Source organism: Electrona antarctica (assembly GCF_951216825.1).
Source record: "Electrona antarctica genome assembly, contig: scaffold_228, whole genome shotgun sequence".
Classification (NCBI taxonomy): domain Eukaryota; kingdom Metazoa; phylum Chordata; class Actinopteri; order Myctophiformes; family Myctophidae; genus Electrona; species Electrona antarctica.
Window position 1 is genome coordinate 167501 of NW_027637353.1, and position 20191 is coordinate 187691.

The 20191-nt window shown below is 45.5% G+C and overlaps 1 protein-coding gene across 1 annotated transcript in view; it reads right to left on the reverse strand.

Moving 5' to 3' along the window:
• Positions 1 to 20191, reverse strand: part of LOC306918979 (dual oxidase 1-like) — a gene marked incomplete at its 5' end in the record, with an annotated part of 62076 nt that overhangs the window by 9813 nt on the left and 32072 nt on the right. Inside the window, 10 exons of the mRNA XM_079531815.1 lie at positions 1384 to 1511; positions 1781 to 1830; positions 3652 to 3751; positions 4057 to 4287; positions 9382 to 9569; positions 13042 to 13089; positions 13856 to 13925; positions 14952 to 15133; positions 16101 to 16194; positions 18298 to 18523. Coding sequence (XP_079387941.1) covers positions 1384 to 1511; positions 1781 to 1830; positions 3652 to 3751; positions 4057 to 4287; positions 9382 to 9569; positions 13042 to 13089; positions 13856 to 13925; positions 14952 to 15133; positions 16101 to 16194; positions 18298 to 18523 — 1317 coding nt within the window. The remainder of the gene's footprint in view (positions 1 to 1383; positions 1512 to 1780; positions 1831 to 3651; positions 3752 to 4056; positions 4288 to 9381; positions 9570 to 13041; positions 13090 to 13855; positions 13926 to 14951; positions 15134 to 16100; positions 16195 to 18297; positions 18524 to 20191) is intronic.

Here is a 20191-nt window from a genome sequence, read left to right on the forward strand (position 1 = left end):
GTGCGTGATAGAGGGGGGGGGGGGGGTTGCACAAAGAGAACAGAATAATTATTACACTATATATTAATTCATTCACAATTAAATCATTATTACAGATTCACATGACATGTGACATCACACTATCAGCCCCTCCCCTAACCCCTCCCCCTTTATCATACAACTACAGCTGTGGGTGTGGCTTCAGTTCAGGTGGATCACCCACCAGGCATACTTAATGAACTGGTGGGCGTGTCCACATAAAAACATCATTTTAACTAATAATGTACACTTTTTTGAAAAAGTTATACCTCCTTATATAACCTTATATAGACCTGATGAACATGTTTTAGGGTGGATAAAAATCACGGCACTCCATCTTTAAACACAAACTGGTGCAGGTGGAGCCTTTCATGATTTCATCATAACATTTAACTATTAAAACAGCGAAAGTAAACATATGTTTGGCTGCATCAGCTATTTAACTTTGCACTTGTTTAATATGTTGATGATATGATAGGATTGTCTGTGAAGGAACCTTTTTGAAACATGGGGTGGTTCTGTGTTTATTGTGCGCTGCAGCTGATGACCTTGTTAAACACTATGTCATTAATGTCCACTGCTTTATCGTCAAGTTCAATATGTTGCCCGCCGTGCCCACGCTGTGCCCACGCTGTGCCCACGCTGTGCCCACGCCGTGCCCGCGTGGGCCTGCTATCTGAGAGCCGTGCCCACGCTGTGCCCACGCCGTGCCCACGCCGTGCCCGCGTGGGCCTGCTATCTGAGAGCCGTGCCCACACCGTGCCCATGTGGGCACGCTATCTGAGATGCTTAGATAGCATCTTATGCAGACATAGCACTATATAGTATAATAAACGATATAGTTTATTATACTATATAGTATAATATACTAATCCAGAATCCTCTGAAGCTGATCCTAGTAATAGTAACTAGTAACTAGTAACTATAGTAACTAGTGATAGTAATAGTGAAACGGACTTCCTGTGCAGAAACTGCCTCATCAAAATAAGAGCCACTTGTATTGATTAGTCAACACTAGTTTTATTTCTAAGTCTACTTACAGGACGTTAACATCTCATTTGAGTGCCTGTCAGCATTCTCTAAATCCCAGTCTCTCAGCTGTTGGTGCGCAAATGTGCCTCCATGCCTTTGATCTACCCGCACCAAGCGCTTTGACGACGCATGTGCACTGGTGCACCGCTTGTGTGCACCCGTGGTAATAGAAATAGTAACTAGTAATAGTAATAGATATTAACTCACCAGTACATAGATAACCACATAAAGGTAATGAGTAATCCAGAATCCTCTGAAACTGATCCCAGTGATAATAACTAGTGATAGTAATAGTAGTAATAGTAATATAAATAGTAATAGATATTAACTCACCAGTACATAGATGACCACATAAAGGTAATGAGTAATCCAGAATCCTCTGAAGCTGATTCGTCTGAAGTAACGAGAGGCGAAGACGTACATGATGGAGAACGCCAGGAGCAGCAGCACGCCTGTCATTCCTACACACACGCACGCACGCACGCACGGACGCACGGTCACACACACACACACACACACACACACACACACACACACACACACACACACACACACACACACACACACACACACACACACACACACAGTCAGTGGATCTGCTGATCATGCACTGAACTGTGAAGAGATGTTTCCTACTCAGACTCCTTCCTACCTGGAACCACCAGGTCCATCATTATTATTATTATTATTATTATTATTGTTATTATTATTATTATTAACTCCTTCCTACCTGGAACCGTCTCAAAGAACCACCAGGTCCATTTCATAGGAAGTTCTGACCTGTGGAGGAAAACACAGTGAATACAGAACCTTCTATGATCTAGATCCATGCTAGTAGAACCATGTTATTAGGACCTGTTAGTAGAACCATGTAGTAGAACCATGTAGAACCATGTTATTAGGACCTGTTAGTAGAACCATGTAGAACCATGTTATTAGGACCTGTTAGTAGAACCATGTTATTAGGACCTGTTAGTAGAACCATGTTATTAGGACCTGTTAGTAGAACCATGTAGAACCATGTTATTAGGACCTGTTAGTAGAACCATGTAGTAGAACCATGTTATTAGGACCTGTTAGTAGAACCATGTTATTAGGACCTGTTAGTAGAACCATGCAGTAGAACCATGTTATTAGGACCTGTTAGTAGAACCATGTAGTAGAACCATGTTATTAGGACCTGTTAGTAGAACCATGTAGAACCATGTTATTAGGACCTGTTAGTAGAACCATGTAGTAGAACCATGTTATTAGGACCTGTTAGTAGAACCATGTAGTAGAACCATGTTATTAGGACCTGTTAGTAGAACCATGTTATTAGGACCTGTTAGTAGAACCATGTAGTAGAACCATGTTATTAGGACCTGTTAGTAGAACCATGTAGTAGAACCATGTTATTAGGACCTGTTAGTAGAACCATGTAGAACCATGTTATTAGGACCTGTTAGTAGAACCATGTAGAACCATGTTATTAGGACCTGTTAGTAGAACCATGTAGTAGAACCATGTTATTAGGACCTGTTAGTAGAACCATGTTATTAGGACCTGTTAGTAGAACCATGTAGTAGAACCATGTTATTAGGACCTGTTAGTAGAACCATGTAGTAGAACCATGTTATTAGGACCTGTTAGTAGAACCATGTAGAACCATGTTATTAGGACCTGTTAGTAGAACCATGTTATTAGGACCTGTTAGTAGAACCATGTAGAACCATGTTATTAGGACCTGTTAGTAGAACCATGTAGAACCATGTTATTAGGACCTGTTAGTAGAACCATGTTATTAGGACCTGTTAGTAGAACCATGTTATTAGGACCTGTTAGTAGAACCATGTTATTAGGACCTGTTAGTAGAACCATGTAGTAGAACCATGTAGTAGAACCATGTAGTAGAACCATGTTATTAGGACCTGTTAGTAGAACCATGTTATTAGGACCTGTTAGTAGAACCATGCAGTAGAACCATGTTATTAGGACCTGTTAGTAGAACCATGTAGAACCATGTTATTAGGACCTGTTAGTAGAACCATGTTATTAGGACCTGTTAGTAGAACCATGTTATTAGGACCTGTTAGTAGAACCATGTTATTAGGACCTGTTAGTAGAACCATGTAGTAGAACCATGTTATTAGGACCTGTTAGTAGAACCATGCAGTAGAACCATGTTATTAGGACCTGTTAGTAGAACCATGCAGTAGAACCATGTTATTAGGACCTGTTAGTAGAACCATGTAGAACCATGTTATTAGGACCTGTTAGTAGAACCATGCAGTAGAACCATGTTATTAGGACCTGTTAGTAGAACCATGCAGTAGAACCATGTTATTAGGACCTGTTAGTAGAACCATGTAGAACCATGTTATTAGGACCTGTTAGTAGAACCATGTAGAACCATGCCTGGTCCATGAGCTGCTAGGACCATGCTAGTGAAGTGTGGTGTGTGTGAGATCATGATGACATCGTTCAGACGTGGATGCTTAGAGCGGCTCTAGATTACATATAAAGTCAAAGCAAAGACCAGAAGTTGCACAAATGGGTGCGACACCATTGTTGGTGAACCCATGGTTGAAGAGGACTAACCCATTGTTGGAGAGTACTAACCCATTGTTGGAGAGGACGTTGGGGAACAGACAGGACAGGATGTTAAGGTCGCTGATGGAGAAGATGTAGATGTTGACCACATGACCTAAACTGTGCACCACTGAGCACGCACACACACACACACACACACACACACACACACACACACACACACACACACACACACACACACACACACACACACACACACACACACACACACACAATGAACCACTGTGGATGAGAGTGCACAACATCTACACTACAAACGTTCATTTGTATTGCTCGTTTTTAGATGGACGCCTAATAGCCGACTATTGCTCAGTGAGGTGCGTGCGTGCGTGCGTGCGTAGCGTGCGTAGCGTTCGTGCGTGCGTGCGTGCGTGCGTGCGTGCGTAGCGTGCGTGCGTAGCGTGCTCTGCTAACCCGTCAGGATGATGGCGGACACGGCCATGATTCGGTGGAAGTCGACCGCAGCGTCAAACGGGACGTAGCGGTTCAGGAACGTCTCTCTGCAGAGCGTGATCAGGTTCCGACACACCGTCAACAACATGTAGGGAAACAGGAAGCTGATCGCTGCCGCCGAGCCCCTCGACACGATGATACCGACCACCGACGTCTCTGGGAGGCCCGTAGAGTCCGCCTGGATGGCGTAGTCTGTAATTACAACACAGCATTATATTATATGCTCCCCAGAGTCACGCTGTAGAGATGCTACTGTGTTTAAACACACAAAGGAGTCGGCCACATTAGGCCCAGCATCTCTCTAGAGTTGAGTTAAAGATGGAGTGCCGTGATTTTTTCCACCCTAAAACATGATCATCAGGTCTTATTGTTATATAAGGACGTATGATTTTTTCAAAAAGGTGTACAGTATTTGTTAAAATGTGGTTTTTATGTGGACACCCCCACCAGTTCATTAAGTATGCCTGGTTTGCCTGGTGGGTGGTGATGGGTGGTGATCCACCTGAACTGAAGCCGCACCCACAGCTGTAGTTGTATGATAAAGGGGGAGGGGTTAGGGGAGGGGCTGATAGTGTGATGTCACTATATTACTGATTATTTCATGGGCCCGTTTGACTGTCAATGGTTCAGCCTCCAGGAAGAAACCCTAAATACAAAGTTAATACAACATTGCACATACAAATGACTCCAGGGTGTCTAATGAAGTACTGTCACCTCATAGACACATGCAAAACTGGAAAAATACAAACATTGTGGCACTCCCTCTTTAACATAGAGTTTAACTGGTTTAGACTCAGTAGCATCTCTCTAGAGTTGAGTTAACATAGAGTTTACTGGTTTAACTCAGTAGCATCTCTCTAGAGTTGAGTTAACATAGAGTTTAACTGGTTTAACTCAGTAGCATCTCTCTAGAGTTGAGTTAACATAGAGTTTAACTGGTTTAACTCAGTAGCATCTCTCTAGAGTTGAGTTAACATAGAGTTTAACTGGTTTAGACTCAGTAGCATCTCTCTAGAGTTGAGTTAACATAGAGTTTAACTGGTTTAGACTCAGTAGCATCTCTCTAGAGTTGAGTTAACATAGAGTTTACTGGTTTAACTCAGTAGCATCTCTCTAGAGTTGAGTTAACATAGAGTTTAACTGGTTTAGACTCTGTAGCATCTCTATAGAGTTGAGTTAACATAGAGTTTAACTGGTTTACTCAGTAGCATCTCTCTAGAGTTGAGTTAACATAGAGTTTAACTGGTTTAGACTCAGAGCATCTCTCTAGAGTTGAGGTAACATAGAGTTTAACTGGTTTAGACTCAGAGCATCTCTCTAGAGTTGAGTTAACACAGAGTTGAACTGGTTTAACTCAGTAGCATCTCTCTAGAGTTGAGTTAACATAGAGTTTAACTGGTTTAACTCAGTAGCATCTCTCTAGAGTTGAGTTAACATAGAGTTGAACTGGTTTAGACTCAGTAGCATCTCTCTAGAGTTGAGTTAACATAGAGTTTAACTGGTTTAGACTCAGAGCATCTCTCTAGAGTTGAGTTAACATAGAGTTTAACTGGTTTAGACTCAGTAGCATCTCTCTAGAGTTGAGTTAACATAGAGTTTAACTGGTTTAGACTCAGTAGCATCTCTCTAGAGTGACTCTGGGGAGACAGTTGTGTATGTGGTTAAAACACAGTTTATGGAACACAGAGTTGAGGTTTAACTGGTTGAGGTAACGTATGGTTACTTGGTAACCTTTGTTCTCTGAGTGAAGAGACTACCTCTCCACCCAACATATTTCATATGTAAGGGGAATGACCCCACCTCACTTGTGACGTGGATATCTCTTTAAGACACACCAGTTGTACTGGCACGCACAGGTATATAGGGCCCAGGTGTGCGTGATTACACTGGTTTACTTGATCGACACCGCTTCTGAGCGACATCGTGGTGGAGAGGTAGTCTCTTCACTCAGAGAACAAAGGTTACCAAGTAACCATACGTTCTCTATCGTATCGAGACTACCTCTCCACCCAACATATTTCATATGTAAGGGGAACTCTGTAAGACACCTCGTGAGGAAGCGAAGCAGTCCCAGAACCCCGAAGACACCGCCAGTGGGCTCCGACCCAGCACATACTAAATTTTGAATTATTTATCATGTATGTTCAATGTAATGTATTTACAACCCCTGGAATGGCCGGACAGCCAGACGCCATCCGCCGCCAAATGCTCAGGTGCTAGACGCCACCCAGAGCCCGGCCCCACAAGGCACTAAGGCCAGAGACCGCAGGGGTGGAGGGCCGCCCAAGCCAGCCCACCAGACGCAAGGCTGGCTTGACTGGTGAAGGTGACAATGACACCCACCGCTGAGTAGCATGCGAGACCGTCAGCTTTCTGAACTGCAAAGTGCAGTGGCTCAATTCGGAGGAAAACTTGCTCCGTGGCTTCCCCCGTCCGCACGGGTTCTACCATGCAGTCTACACCGGAGTGCGTGAACGTTTTTTGCCGCAATACACCCCAGGGAGCTCTCTCTCACGAGGCGAGGCGAGGCAAAAAAACACAGCCCTACAGACGCGGAAGTCGCCCCAGCGACAATCCGCCTGTATAGTGTGCTGTGTTCAATGCTAGCCTGGCAGGACTGTTGTTTCGCTGCGCCGCCGCAGGTCAACTCCAGCCCACGGAACATGCCCCACGGATGCGTGAATTGACGCTACGCCAACAATACACACGTATAGAGCTTTATTCCGCTGCCTTTATCAAGGATTACCGCGCCACTTGTCCTGTCTGTGTCCCTGCCCACAGGTCGACAGACAGGCTATACACCACAGGACGCGTGAGCTAACGCTACGTCAACAATACGCCTGTAATGGTGTTTTTGGCTGGTTACCCTGCCTATATACACTATTATTTTAATTATATTATATTATAATAATTATAATTATAATTATATTATAATAAAGATTAAATAAATACACATTCTGTTTGGACATGCTCAAAGACGGGGAGTATAGTAATGTGCTTGAGAAGTGAGGGTCACAGTTTACACTGCTGTCTCTCAGTCACATATTGATATTCATGTGTTGTTGTTTTGTTTTTGTTTTGTTTTGTTGCAATTTGTAACATGTTTCGTGTGGATCCCAAAAGACTAGCTGACTGCCATGGCATCAGCTAATGGGGATCTTTCCGAATAACCAAATAAATAAACAACAGCCAGCAGAGCTTCTATAATCTCTCTCTATCTCTTTCTCTGGAGGAGGTCGCACCTGAACTCCACAGCTGAGCTGAGGCACAGAGTGTTTGAGTTGGAGACAACACTCTGCTCCAACCCTTTTGCATTATATTATATAGTGTATATACGTATGCAGATTTCCACTGTTTGGCCCATGCTTAGAACGGGGATTTATGAGTCCGCTTTCCAGGCAACAATTACCCTACGATATATCACCGTGATGTCACAGGGATGTCCCCCACAGGATTCCCTACACAGCACTGGAGACCAGACTTTGTTTGTTGTGGAATTAATGTCGCGCTGCATGCGTGAGTTGGCATTCAGCTCGTCCTGTCTATGACAGAACCACCACCGTCGCGTGAGCTGACCCGTCAGCAATACGACAGTACGGTGCGCTGACTGCCTTTCCCAATTCGGAGAGCTTGCTCCGTGACGTCACACGGGATTCCCTTCGTGTCGTCTCACTGTCCACACTGTCAGTGTGGAGTTTTGGGAAATTTCGGCGGATACGCTTGCTCCGTGGCTTCCACCGTCCGCACGGGTTCCACCACGCAGTCTACGCCGGAGTGCGTGAGCGGTTTTATGGCCGCAATACACTCAAGCAAGCGAGCTCTCACGAGGCGAGCAAAGACACAGCGCTACAGACGCGGAAGTCGCCCCGGCGACAATACGACTGTGTTGTGTTCAATGCTAGCCTGGCAGGACTGTTGTTTCGCTGCCACCGCAGGTCAACTCCAGCCCACGGAATATGCCCCACGGATGCGTGAATTGACGCTACGCCAACAATACACCCGTATAGAGCTCTATTCCGCTGCCTTTATCAAGGATTACCGATCCACTTGTCCTGCTGTGTCCCTGCCCGCAGGTCGACAGACAGGCTATACACCACAGGACGCGTGAGCTAACGCAACGTCAACAATACGCCTGTAATGGTGTTTTTGGCTGGTTACCCTGTTTTTGTTTGTTGTATACCTACAAACGAGCTGTGTGACAGAAACCCAGAGAGGAGCACCATGCCAGCTCTCTAACCTGCATCCTGCAGTAGGTTAATCCGGCTGCCAGAACTCGTGAGTAGCTGCTTTTTAAAATGTCTAAAAAATGCAGTTGTTGTTGATAACTTGCTCTGCACTTCTGTCGAGGAGACCACGTCTTGGACTGCTCGGTGGAGATCAAAAAATCAGTGTAATCACGCACACCTGGGCCTTATATACCCGTGCGTGCCAGTACAACTGGTGTGTCTTAAAGAGATATCCACGTCACAAGTGAGGTGGGGTCATTCCCTTTACATATGAAATATGTTGGGTGGAGAGGTAGTCTCGATACGATAGAGAACATAGAGTTTGGTTTAAACTCACAGTAGCATCTCTCCAGTCTAGAGTTTAGTTAGCATAGAGTTTAACAGAGTGAGTCACTCCCACTGTGTATATAGATATAGATTAGATAGAACTCACAGTAGCATCTCTCCAGAGTTTATAGATAGATATACAGTAGATTAGATAGAACTCACAGTAACACCTCTCCAGCATCACTCCAGCCGTGATGCCGTACACCACGATGAAACAGATAGATATAGAACTCACAGTAACACCTCTCCAGAGTTTATAGATATAGATAGATATAGAACTCACAGTAGCATCTCTCCAGAGTTTATAGATAGATATAGATAGATATAGAACTCACAGTAGCATCTCTCCAGAGTTTATAGATATAGATAGATATAGAACTCACAGTAGCATCTCTCCAGAGTTTATAGATAGATATAGATAGATATAGAACTCACAGTAGCATCTCTCCAGAGTTTATAGATAGATATAGATAGATATAGAACTCACAGTAGCATCTCTCCAGAGTTTATAGATAGATATAGAACTCACAGTAACACCTCTCCAGAGTTTATAGATAGATATAGATAGATATAGAACTCACAGTAACACCTCTCCAGAGTTTATAGATATAGATAGATATAGAACTCACAGTAACATCTCTCCAGAGTTTATAGATATATATAGATAGATATAGAACTCACAGTAACATCTCTCCAGAGTTTATAGATAGATATAGATAGATATAGAACTCACAGTAACACCTCTCCAGAGTGACTCCAGCCGTGATGCCGTAGACCACGATGAAACAGGCCATGTGACGACGGTAGTTCTCCACGAAGCGTTTCAGCTGCTGGATCTTCTGCTGGAGGACGTTCTTCTGGTAGAGATCACGTCTGGGTTTCACGTAGACCCTGGGGCCCTGGAGGCCCTGGAGGCCTGACCTGGAGGGTTAGGGGTAGACACAGGGTTACATAGGGCTTCATGTACACCCTGGGGCCCTGGAGGCCCTGGAGGCCTGACCTGGAGGGTTAGGGGTAGACACAGGGTTACATAGGGCTTCACGTACACCCTGGGGCCCTGGGGGCCCTGGAGGCCCTGGAGGCCTGACCTGGAAGGTTAGGGGTAGACACAGGGTTACATAGGGCTTCACGTACACCCTGGGGCCCTGGGGGCCCTGGAGGCCCTGGAGGCCCTGGAGGCCTGACCTGGAGGGTTAGGGGTAGACACAGGGTTACATAGGGCTTCACGTACACCCTGGGGCCCTGGGGGCCCTGGAGGCCCTGGAGGCCCTGGAGGCCTGACCTGGAGGGTTAGGGGTAGACACAGGGTTACATAGGGCTTCACGTACACCCTGGGGCCCTGGAGGCCCTGGAGGCCCTGGAGGCCCTGGGGGCCCTGGAGGCCCTGGGGGCCCTGGAGGCCCTGGAGGCCTGACCTGGAGGGTTAGGGGTAGACACAGGGTTACATAGGGCTTCACGTACACCCTGGGGCCCTGGGGGCCCTGGGGGCCCTGGAGGCCCTGGAGGCCTGACCTGGAGGGTTAGGGGTAGACACAGGGTTACATAGGGCTTCACGTACACCCTGGGGCCCTGGGGGCCCTGGAGGCCCTGGAGACCCTGGAGGCCTGACCTGGAGGGTTAGGGGTAGACACAGGGTTACATAGGGCTTCACGTACACCCTGGGGCCCTGGGGGCCCTGGAGGCCCTGGAGGCCCTGGAGGCCTGACCTGGAGGGTTAGGGGTAGACACAGGGTTACATAGGGCTTCACGTACACCCTGGGGCCCTGGGGGCCCTGGAGGCCCTGGAGGCCTGACCTGGAGGGTTAGGGGTAGACACAGGGTTACATAGGGCTTCACGTACACCCTGGGGCCCTGGGGGCCCTGGAGGCCCTGGAGACCCTGGAGGCCCTGGAGGCCCTGGGGGCCCTGGAGGCCCTGGAGGCCTGACCTGGAGGGTTAGGGGTAGACACAGGGTTACATAGGGCTTCACGTACACCCTGGGGCCCTGGGGGCCCTGGAGGCCATGGAGGCCCTGGAGACCCTGGAGGCCCTGGGGCCCTGGAGGCCCTGGAGGCCCTGGAGGCCCTGGAGGCCCTGGGGGCCCTGGAGGCCCTGGGGGCCCTGGAGGCCTGACCTGGAGGGTTAGGGGTAGACACAGGGTTACAGAGGGCTTCACGTACACCCTGGAGGCCCTGGAGGCCCTGGAGACCCTGGAGGCCCTGGAGGCCCTGGGGCCCTGGAGGCCCTGGAGGCCCTGGGGCCCTGGGGCCCTGGAGGCCCTGGAGGCCCTGGAGGCCCTGGAGGCCTGACCTGGAGGGTTAGGGGTAGACACAGGGTTACATAGGGCTTCACGTACACCCTGGGGCCCTGGGGGCCCTGGAGGCCCTGGAGGCCCTGGAGGCCCTGGGGGCCCTGGAGGCCCTGGAGGCCTGACCTGGAGGGTTAGGGGTAGACACAGGGTTACATAGGGCTTCACGTACACCCTGGGGCCCTGGGGGCCCTGGAGGCCATGGAGGCCCTGGAGACCCTGGAGGCCCTGGGGCCCTGGAGGCCCTGGAGGCCCTGGAGGCCCTGGAGGCCCTGGGGCCCTGGGGCCCTGGAGGCCCTGGAGGCCCTGGAGACCCTGGAGGCCCTGGAGGCCCTGGGGCCCTGGGGCCCTGGAGGCCCTGGAGGCCCTGGAGGCCCTGGAGGCCTGACCTGGAGGCCCTGGAGGCCCTGGGGCCCTGGAGGCCCTGGAGGCCCTGGAGGCCCTGGGGCCCTGGAGGCCCTGGAGGCCCTGGAGGCCCTGGAGGCCCTGGAGGCCCTGGGGCCCTGGAGGCCCTGGAGGCCCTGGGGCCCTGGAGGCCCTGGAGGCCCTGGGGGCCTGACCTGGAGGGTTAGGGTTAGACACAGGGTTACAGTGGGCTTCACGTAGACTGTGGAGGCCCTGGAGGCCCTGGAGGCCCTGGAGGCCCTGGAGGCCCTGGAGGCCTGACCTGGAGGGTTAGGGTTAGACACAGGGTTTGTTGAGTCAAAACTCAGAAATGGACCACAAATATTGTCAGCATGACATCCCAGACCTCAAAACTACCAGAATGCAGCAGCAAGATGGCTGCTCGTTACCTGATTAGGAGCACCTTAAAAGGAAAGGAGATTCAGTCATTCAAACAAACACCAGATGAAAACAGCAAAGACAACTCTTGGGTTCTACCTCCAAAGACGCCAATGGTCGGTGATGTTGTATTGTTTTATTTACACTTATGTATGCACTGCAGTATTGTTAGTTGTGGTTAAAATCAGGCTATTGTGAATAGTAGGTTAAAGTGTTTCCGTTTGGAAGTGGGGAAGGAACACCTAACACTGCAGTATTGCCTTCATTTCTGTTTGACAAGTATAACTTTACAAAATAAGACCAAGTTAGAAATGATTAAGAATTTAAAAGACTACTAAAATATGGACAATTCATGGTAAAGGTTTAAAATGCCTTGTTCAATTAGAGCTGATCTACAAGCTTAAAGTTCAGCTATTTTCTACTTATTCAATTTAAAATGCTAGATGTTTAAGGGTGAAGTAATTTGAAATGTTTAAAATGTTGACTTTAATAAGTTAATTTAAAAGACATTTAATTTAGGCATTCATTGTTTAAGAACACTAAATAAACTTCTTCCTACTCCTTTTTCGAACATAAATATAAGTTAAGGATTATGAAAGATCACTATTATTATTTTTTGGACGCTTCTTTTTTTTGTTTTTAATCTTTAATTTGTTTTTTATTGTTTATATTTTAACATGTTCGGAATAAAAAAATAAAAAAATAATTGTTTAAAGACATTTGATTATTTAAGAATATTGAATGTTTAAAATCAAGAATGGTTAAAAAGAGAACCTGTTTTGAAAGGATTATCATTTGTTGTTTGGCAATGTTGTTAATTTTTGTTTCTTTGTGTTTCGAAGGTTTTCAACCTAACTGAAATGACCAGCCAATCACCAATGAAGCCAACACTGAGCGTAAAAGTTGGAAAATAAAAGAATCATTGGATTGAGTTGGAAATTGGAGTTGCGTCCTTGTATGTTGAACTTTACAGGGTTACAGAGGGCTTCACGTAGACTTGCGGTCCCGTCGCTAGTCGCGTTAGAATTAATCATACATCCCGTTGTTGTCGATCGCCTCGGGAGTGTTTTAGTGACATCAAGCTACATCAAGCTACTTCAGCTCCATCCGGGATGGCGCCTGGTGCGTCGCTAAATGTGCTCCGATGCCATAAATCGCTGGGCTCTGATTGAATGGATTAAATTACCCCAGACGTTCGGGGTGTTAACATTCAGTAACAGTGTTAGTAGAGTTAGAACCAGAAAGGGTTAGAAGTCAACATTCAGAAATAATGATAAACGATAATAACAGTAATAATTGTAATAATTCAGTGAACGTTCTTACTTCTTTCCCTGTCTCTTGCGTAGCTCCAGTCCGTCCGTTTTGTTGATGCTGTGAACGAATCATAGGGAGTCATATGAGTCATATGACATGATTCATATGAGTCATATGAATCATGAGTCATATGAGTCATATGAGCTGAATCAGATGAACCTTCACCTCTTTGATTGACAGATGAAGTAGCCTAGTATTAACCCATCTACTGCCACCTGGTGGACACAGAGCCAACCGCAGACTGCCGAGCCGTTTGTAGTGTAACACACGTTGGATTCACATCCTGTTTGGGCAGCCATCTTACATGCTAAATAAATAGTGTCAATGCTAGCGAGCTAAAATGAAGCCATCCTTGCTCTAGAAAGCGCCAATGTTCCCATCTAGACCACCGGATAATCAGCAAAGACCTCAGAACATCGCACGTTTTATCCAAATCATGGAGAGCTCCGTAGATTTCGAGTTATTCAGCTTTTAGTCAGCCTGTATAATGGAAGGTGGACGGCAGCGCGGTTGCACAACCCGGTCTAGGATCGCTAAAGAAGGAAAAGCCAAGCAAAAATAAATAAACAAATAAAGAAATCAGCGATCCGGTTTGATATCAATAATAAAGCTTATCAGATGGAACGTTACGCCAGAAGCAGTTGCTGGTTGGATTCCTTCTGACGGAACGTTACGCCAGGAGCAGTTCATTTGATAAAACCTCTTTGATTGACAGATGAAGTATCCTATTAAAACCCTCACCTCTTTGATTGACAGATGAAGGAGCCTATTAAAACCCTCACCTCTTTGATTGACAGATGAAGGAGCCTATTAAAACCCTCACCTCTTTGATTGACAGATGAAGGAAACTCTCTGCTCGCGGCTGAAACGTTTCTTATCGTGTTTCTCCATTCCTGCAAAACATGGAAGTCCTTATATGGTCAACACAGGGTTAACATGGACAGGAAGTCCTTATATGGTCAACACAGGGTTAACATGGACAGGAAGTCCTTATATGGTCAACACAGGGTTAACATGAACAGGAAGTCCTTATATGGTCAACACAGGGTTAACATGAACAGGAAGTCCTTATATGGTCAACACAGGGTTAACATGGACAGGAAGTCCTTATATGGTCAACACAGGGTTAACATGGACAGTAAATCCTTATATGGTCAACACAGGGTTAACATGAACAGGAAGTCCTTATATGGTCAACACAGGGTTAACATGAACAGGAAGTCCTTATATGGTCAACACAGGGTTAACATGGACAGGAAGTCCTTATATGGTCAACACAGGGTTAACATGAACAGGAAGTCCTTATATGGTCAACACAGGGTTAACATGAACAGGAAGTCCTTATATGGTCAACACAGGGTTAACATGGACAGTAAATCCTTATATGGTCAACACAGGGTTAACATGAACAGGAAGTCCTTATATGGTCAACACAGGGTTAACATGGACAGGAAGTCCTTATATGGTCAACACAGGGTTAACATGAACAGGAAGTCCTTATATGGTCAACACAGGGTTAACATGGACAGGAAGTCCTTATATGGTCAACACAGGGTTAACATGAACAGGAAGTCCTTATATGGTCAACACAGGGTTAACATGGACAGGAAGTCCTTATATGGTCAACACAGGGTTAACATGAACAGGAAGTCCTTATTTGGTCAACACAGGGTTAACATGGACAGGAAGTCCTTATATGGTCAACACAGGGTTAACATGGACAGGAAGTCCTTATATGGTCAACACAGGGTTAACATGGACAGGAAGTCCTTATATGGTCAACACAGGGTTAACATGAACAGGAAGTCCTTATATGGTCAACACAGGTTTAACATGAGGGAGGGGCTAGAGCCCCTCGAAAACGTAGACATACATTGGTGGGGTAGGGTTTGACCTTTGACATTGAGCTGGTGACTGACCTTTGACATTGAGCTGTGCAAAGTGCAGCTGGTTGTCATGGTGACAGAGCAGGGAGTGGAAGTCCTCCCAGGTGATGGGATCATTAGGGTCCTTGTTGCTGAAGCCTGCAGCCTGCATCATGGCCTGGATCCCATCCTCCGTCTGGCTCTTAGAGAGAGACCCGCTGATGTCAATGAACGACCTACACACGCACGCACGCATTATTAATTATTAATTATTAATTAATTATTTCATTAATTATTAATTATTAATTTATCATAACCTTGCCTGTGTGTGTGTGTGCGTGTGCGTGTGCGCGCACGCACGCACGCACGCACGCACGCACACGCACACACACAGGCAAGGTTATGATAAATTTAGCTCAGGGTTGATGGATGTCGGGGCACCCTGGAGTGTGTGGGGGGGGGGGGGGGGGGGGGGTGCTATGTGATGTATTGTGTTGTTCTTGCTGTAAATCACTCTGGATTCAGAGCGTCTGATAAACGACTACATTATGAATTGTAAATTAGTATCTAGGCTACTTGCCAGCCCATAGAGCCCCGATGTGAATCTCCATATAGAGCGTCGCAGTCCCGCCTCCTACCCTGGACCAGGAAATGAAACCCAATGCATTATTCTCATAGACATTTCTTAAAGTATTTATTTAAAGACGGTTACGCCGTGGACAAAGCCAACTCGAGTCGTGACAACTCATGACAACACAAACAATATTTTGGACCAAACAAATAATTACAAAGAAGAAAAACAAAAAAAAAAGTGTTGTAACCTGCCGTTTTTGTCTTCTTTCTAATTATTTGTTTGGTCCAAAATATTGTTTGTGTTGTCATGAGTTGTCACGACTCGAGTTGGCTTTGTCCGCGGCGTAACCGTCTTTAAATAAATACTTTAAGAAATGTCTATGAGAATAATGCATTGGATTTCATTTCCTGGTCCAGGGTAGGAGGCGGGACTGCGACGCTCTATACAGTATGGGCACAAAAGGGACACAGACAGACAGTTAAAACGGGTGCTATGACAAGTTGACAACGGGTATTATTAGGTTCCCAAGTTGCATCGTTCTCAAGTAGGCCGGAGGCCGACAGGCACGTACAGGTCTAGTTATAGTAACCTGTTATTAATTATAATAATTAGTGTTATATTATATTAACCTGAGCATTCTACAGAACTCCTCCTTAGTGAGGAAACCTCGTCCTCCGACGTCGTGCATCGAGAACAGCAGTCTGGACTTGTCTTCTGGAGAACCTGCAAAACATGGAGAACATCAGACTGGAATGGACTTCTGTAAAACATGGAGAGAACATCAGACTGGAATGGACTTCTGCAAAACATGGAGAGAACATCACACTGGAATGGACTTCTGTAAAACATGGAGAGAACATCAGACTGGAATGGACTTCTGTAAAACATGGAGATAACATCAGACTGGAATGGACTTCTGTAAAACATGGAGAACATCACACTGGAATGGACTTCTGCAAAACATGGAGATAACATCACACTGGAATGGACTTCTGCAAAACATGGAGATAACATCACACTGGAATGGACTTCTGCAAAACATGGAGAACATCACACTGGAATGGACTTCTGTAAAACATGGAGAACATCACACTGGAATGGACTTCTGTAAAACATGGAGAGAACATCACACTGGAATGGACTTCTGTAAAACATGGAGATAACATCACACTGGAATAGACTTCTGTAAAACATGGAGATAACATCACACTGGAATGGACTTCTGTAAAACATGGAGATAACATCACACTGGAATGGACTTCTGTAAAACATGGAGAGAACATCACACTGGAATGGACTTCTGCAAAACATGGAGAACATCACACTGGAATGGACTTCTGTAAAACATGGAGAGAACATCAGACTGGAATGGACTTCTGTAAAACATGGAGAGAACATCAGACTGGAATGGACTTCTGTAAAACATGGAGAGAACATCACACTGGAATGGACTTCTGTAAAACATGGAGAGAACATCACACTGGAATGGACTTCTGTAAAACATGGAGAACATCACACTGGAATGGACTTCTGTAAAACATGGAGAGAACATCAGACTGGAATGGACTTCTGTAAAACATGGAGAGAACATCACACTGGAATGGACTTCTGTAAAACATGGAGATAACATCACACTGGAATGGACTTCTGTAAAACATGGAGAGAACATCACACTGGAATGGACTTCTGCAAAACATGGAGAACATCACACTGGAATGGACTTCTGTAAAACATGGAGAGAACATCAGACTGGAATGGACTTCTGTAAAACATGGAGAGAACATCAGACTGGAATGGACTTCTGTAAAACATGGAGAGAACATCACACTGGAATGGACTTCTGTAAAACATGGAGAGAACATCACACTGGAATGGACTTCTGTAAAACATGGAGAACATCACACTGGAATGGACTTCTGTAAAACATGGAGAGAACATCAGACTGGAATGGACTTCTGTAAAACATGGAGAGAACATCAGACTGGAATGGACTTCTGCAAAACATGGAGATAACATCAGACTGGAATGGACTTCTGCAAAACATGGAGAGAACATCAGACTGGAATGGACTTCTGTAAAACATGGAGATAACATCAGACTGGAATGGACTTCTGTAAAACATGGAGATAACATCACACTGGAATGGACTTCTGTAAAACATGGAGATAACATCAGACTGGAATGGACTTCTGTAAAACATGGAGAGAACATCACCCTAGAATGGACTTCTGCAAAACGTGGAGAACATTAGTCTGGAATGGATTCTGAACCTATAGATATAAATACCATATTTGGTCATCCTTACCCTTCATAAATATGACCATATTTGGTCATCCTCACCCTTCATGAAGATGACCATATTTGGTCATCCTTACCCTTCATGAAGAAGACCATATTTGGTCATCCTTACCCTTCATGAAGATGACCATATTTGGTAATTCTTCCCTTCATATAGATGACCATATTTGGTCATCCTTACCCTTCATGAAGATGACCATATTTGGTCATTCTTACCTTTCATGAATATGACCATATTTGGTCATCCTTACCCTTCATACAGATGACCATATTTGGTCATTCTTCCCTTCATGACGATGACCATATTTGGTCATCCTCACCCTTCATACAGATGACCATATTTGGTCATCCTTACCCTTCATACAGATGACCATATTTGGTCATCCTTACCCTTCATACAGATGACCATATTTGGTCATTCTTCCCTTCATGACGATGACCATATTTGGTCATCCTCACCCTTCATACAGATGACCATATTTGGTCATTATTCCCTTCATACAGATGACCATATTTGGTCATCCTTACCCTTCATGAAGATCACCATGACATCCAGGAACTCCTGGAAGGACAGGTATCCGTTCCCGTCCTTGTCGCTGAGTGTAAACATGGAGTCGACGAACAGCGAATCAGCTTTCAGTCCCAGAGCGTTGGCGAACTCCGCGGCCGTCAGCTCGCACTGCAGCACTTCCTGTGTCTGGTGGCTGGACACGCCCCTCAGGTCGCCCGCGTCACGCTTCTCGATCTCCAACACCTGATTGGAGGAGAGGGACACATTTAGACACACCCCCTCAATCTCTAGCACTTGATTGGACCAGAGGAGGACACATAAAGACACGCCCCCTCGATCTCCAGGACCTGATTGGATGAGAGGGAGCACCTGATAGGATGAGAGGGACACATTAAGCCACGCCCCTCAAACTCTAGCACCTGATTGGACCAGAGAATAGTGTTGATGTCGTCGACTAAAACTATGACGAAAAATGTTTGTCGACTACCTTTTTTTCACTGACAGAAAACAGAATATAAACTAAATTAAATGAGACTAAATATAACAGATAAAAACAGACTAAAATGTCAGGGAGGGACTAGTGGAGAAGAGATCCAGTAGAACTAAATGTCAGGGAGGGACTAGTGGAGAAGAGATCCAGTAGAACTAAATGTCAGGGAGGGACTAGTGGAGAAGAGATCCAGTAGAACTAAATGTCAGGGAGGGACTAGTGGAGAAGAGATCCAGTAGAACTAAATGTCAGGGGGGACTAGTGGAGAAGAGATCCAGTAGAACTAAATGTCAGGGAGGGACTAGTGGAGAAGAGATCCAGTAGAACTAAATGTCATGTAATCTACAGAGAGGAAGACATAAGATATTTCTTTAGATGTTTTTTGAATATTGACAAGGATAATGAGGATTTAAGTGAAGCATCTAGGGAATTCCATAGATGAGGGCCTCTAAATTTGATGAAAGATTGATGTTTGGAAGTACGACAAAAAGGTAATTCAAAATCATCTCTTTGCCTTGTGGGGTAGGAGTGAATGTCAGAAGTAACACGGAAAAAATTGTGAAAAGAAGAGGGAATGTCTTGTATGCATTTTTTGAATTAAACATAAATAAACAGGTCTGAAAAATGTTTACTTTGTCAATGGGTAATAGTGAATATTTGATAAAGAGCGGGGCAGACGGCTCATACCGATTTGAATGTGAAATCATTCTTAGAAACCTTTTTTGAATGATCAGTAATTTAGAGAGATGTGTTGAATATGTAGCAGCCCAGACAATATTACAGTAATTAATATGAGGGAAAATTAAGCTATAATAGAGTGTTAAGTGACATGAAGAACAAAAGGGCAGATTTTTCTCAAAATACCAAGCATCTTCATAGACTTCATACATACAGTATCAATATGTTGTTGAAGAGATCCAGTAGAACTAAATGTCAGGGAGGGACTAGTGGAGAAGAGATCCAGTAGAACTAAATGTCAGGGAGGGACTAGTGGAGAAGAGATCCAGTAGAACTAAATGTCAGGGAGGGACTAGTGGAGAAGAGATCCAGTAGAACTAAATGTCAGGGAGGGACTAGTGGAGAAGAGATCCAGTAGAACTAAATGTCAGGGAGGGACTAGTGGAGAAGAGATCCAGTAGAACTAAATGTCAGGGAGGGACTAGTGTATAAGAGATCCAGTAGAACTAAATGTCAGGGAGGGACTAGTGGAGAAGAGATCCAGTAGAACTAAATGTCAGGGAGGGACTAGTGGAGAAGAGATCCAGTAGAACTAAATGTCAGGGAGGGACTAGTGGAGAAGAGATCCAGTAGAACTAAATGTCAGGGAGGGACTAGTGGAGAAGAGATCCAGTAGAACTAAATGTCAGGGAGGGACTAGTGGAGAAGAGATCCAGTAGAACTAAATGTCAGGGAGGGACTAG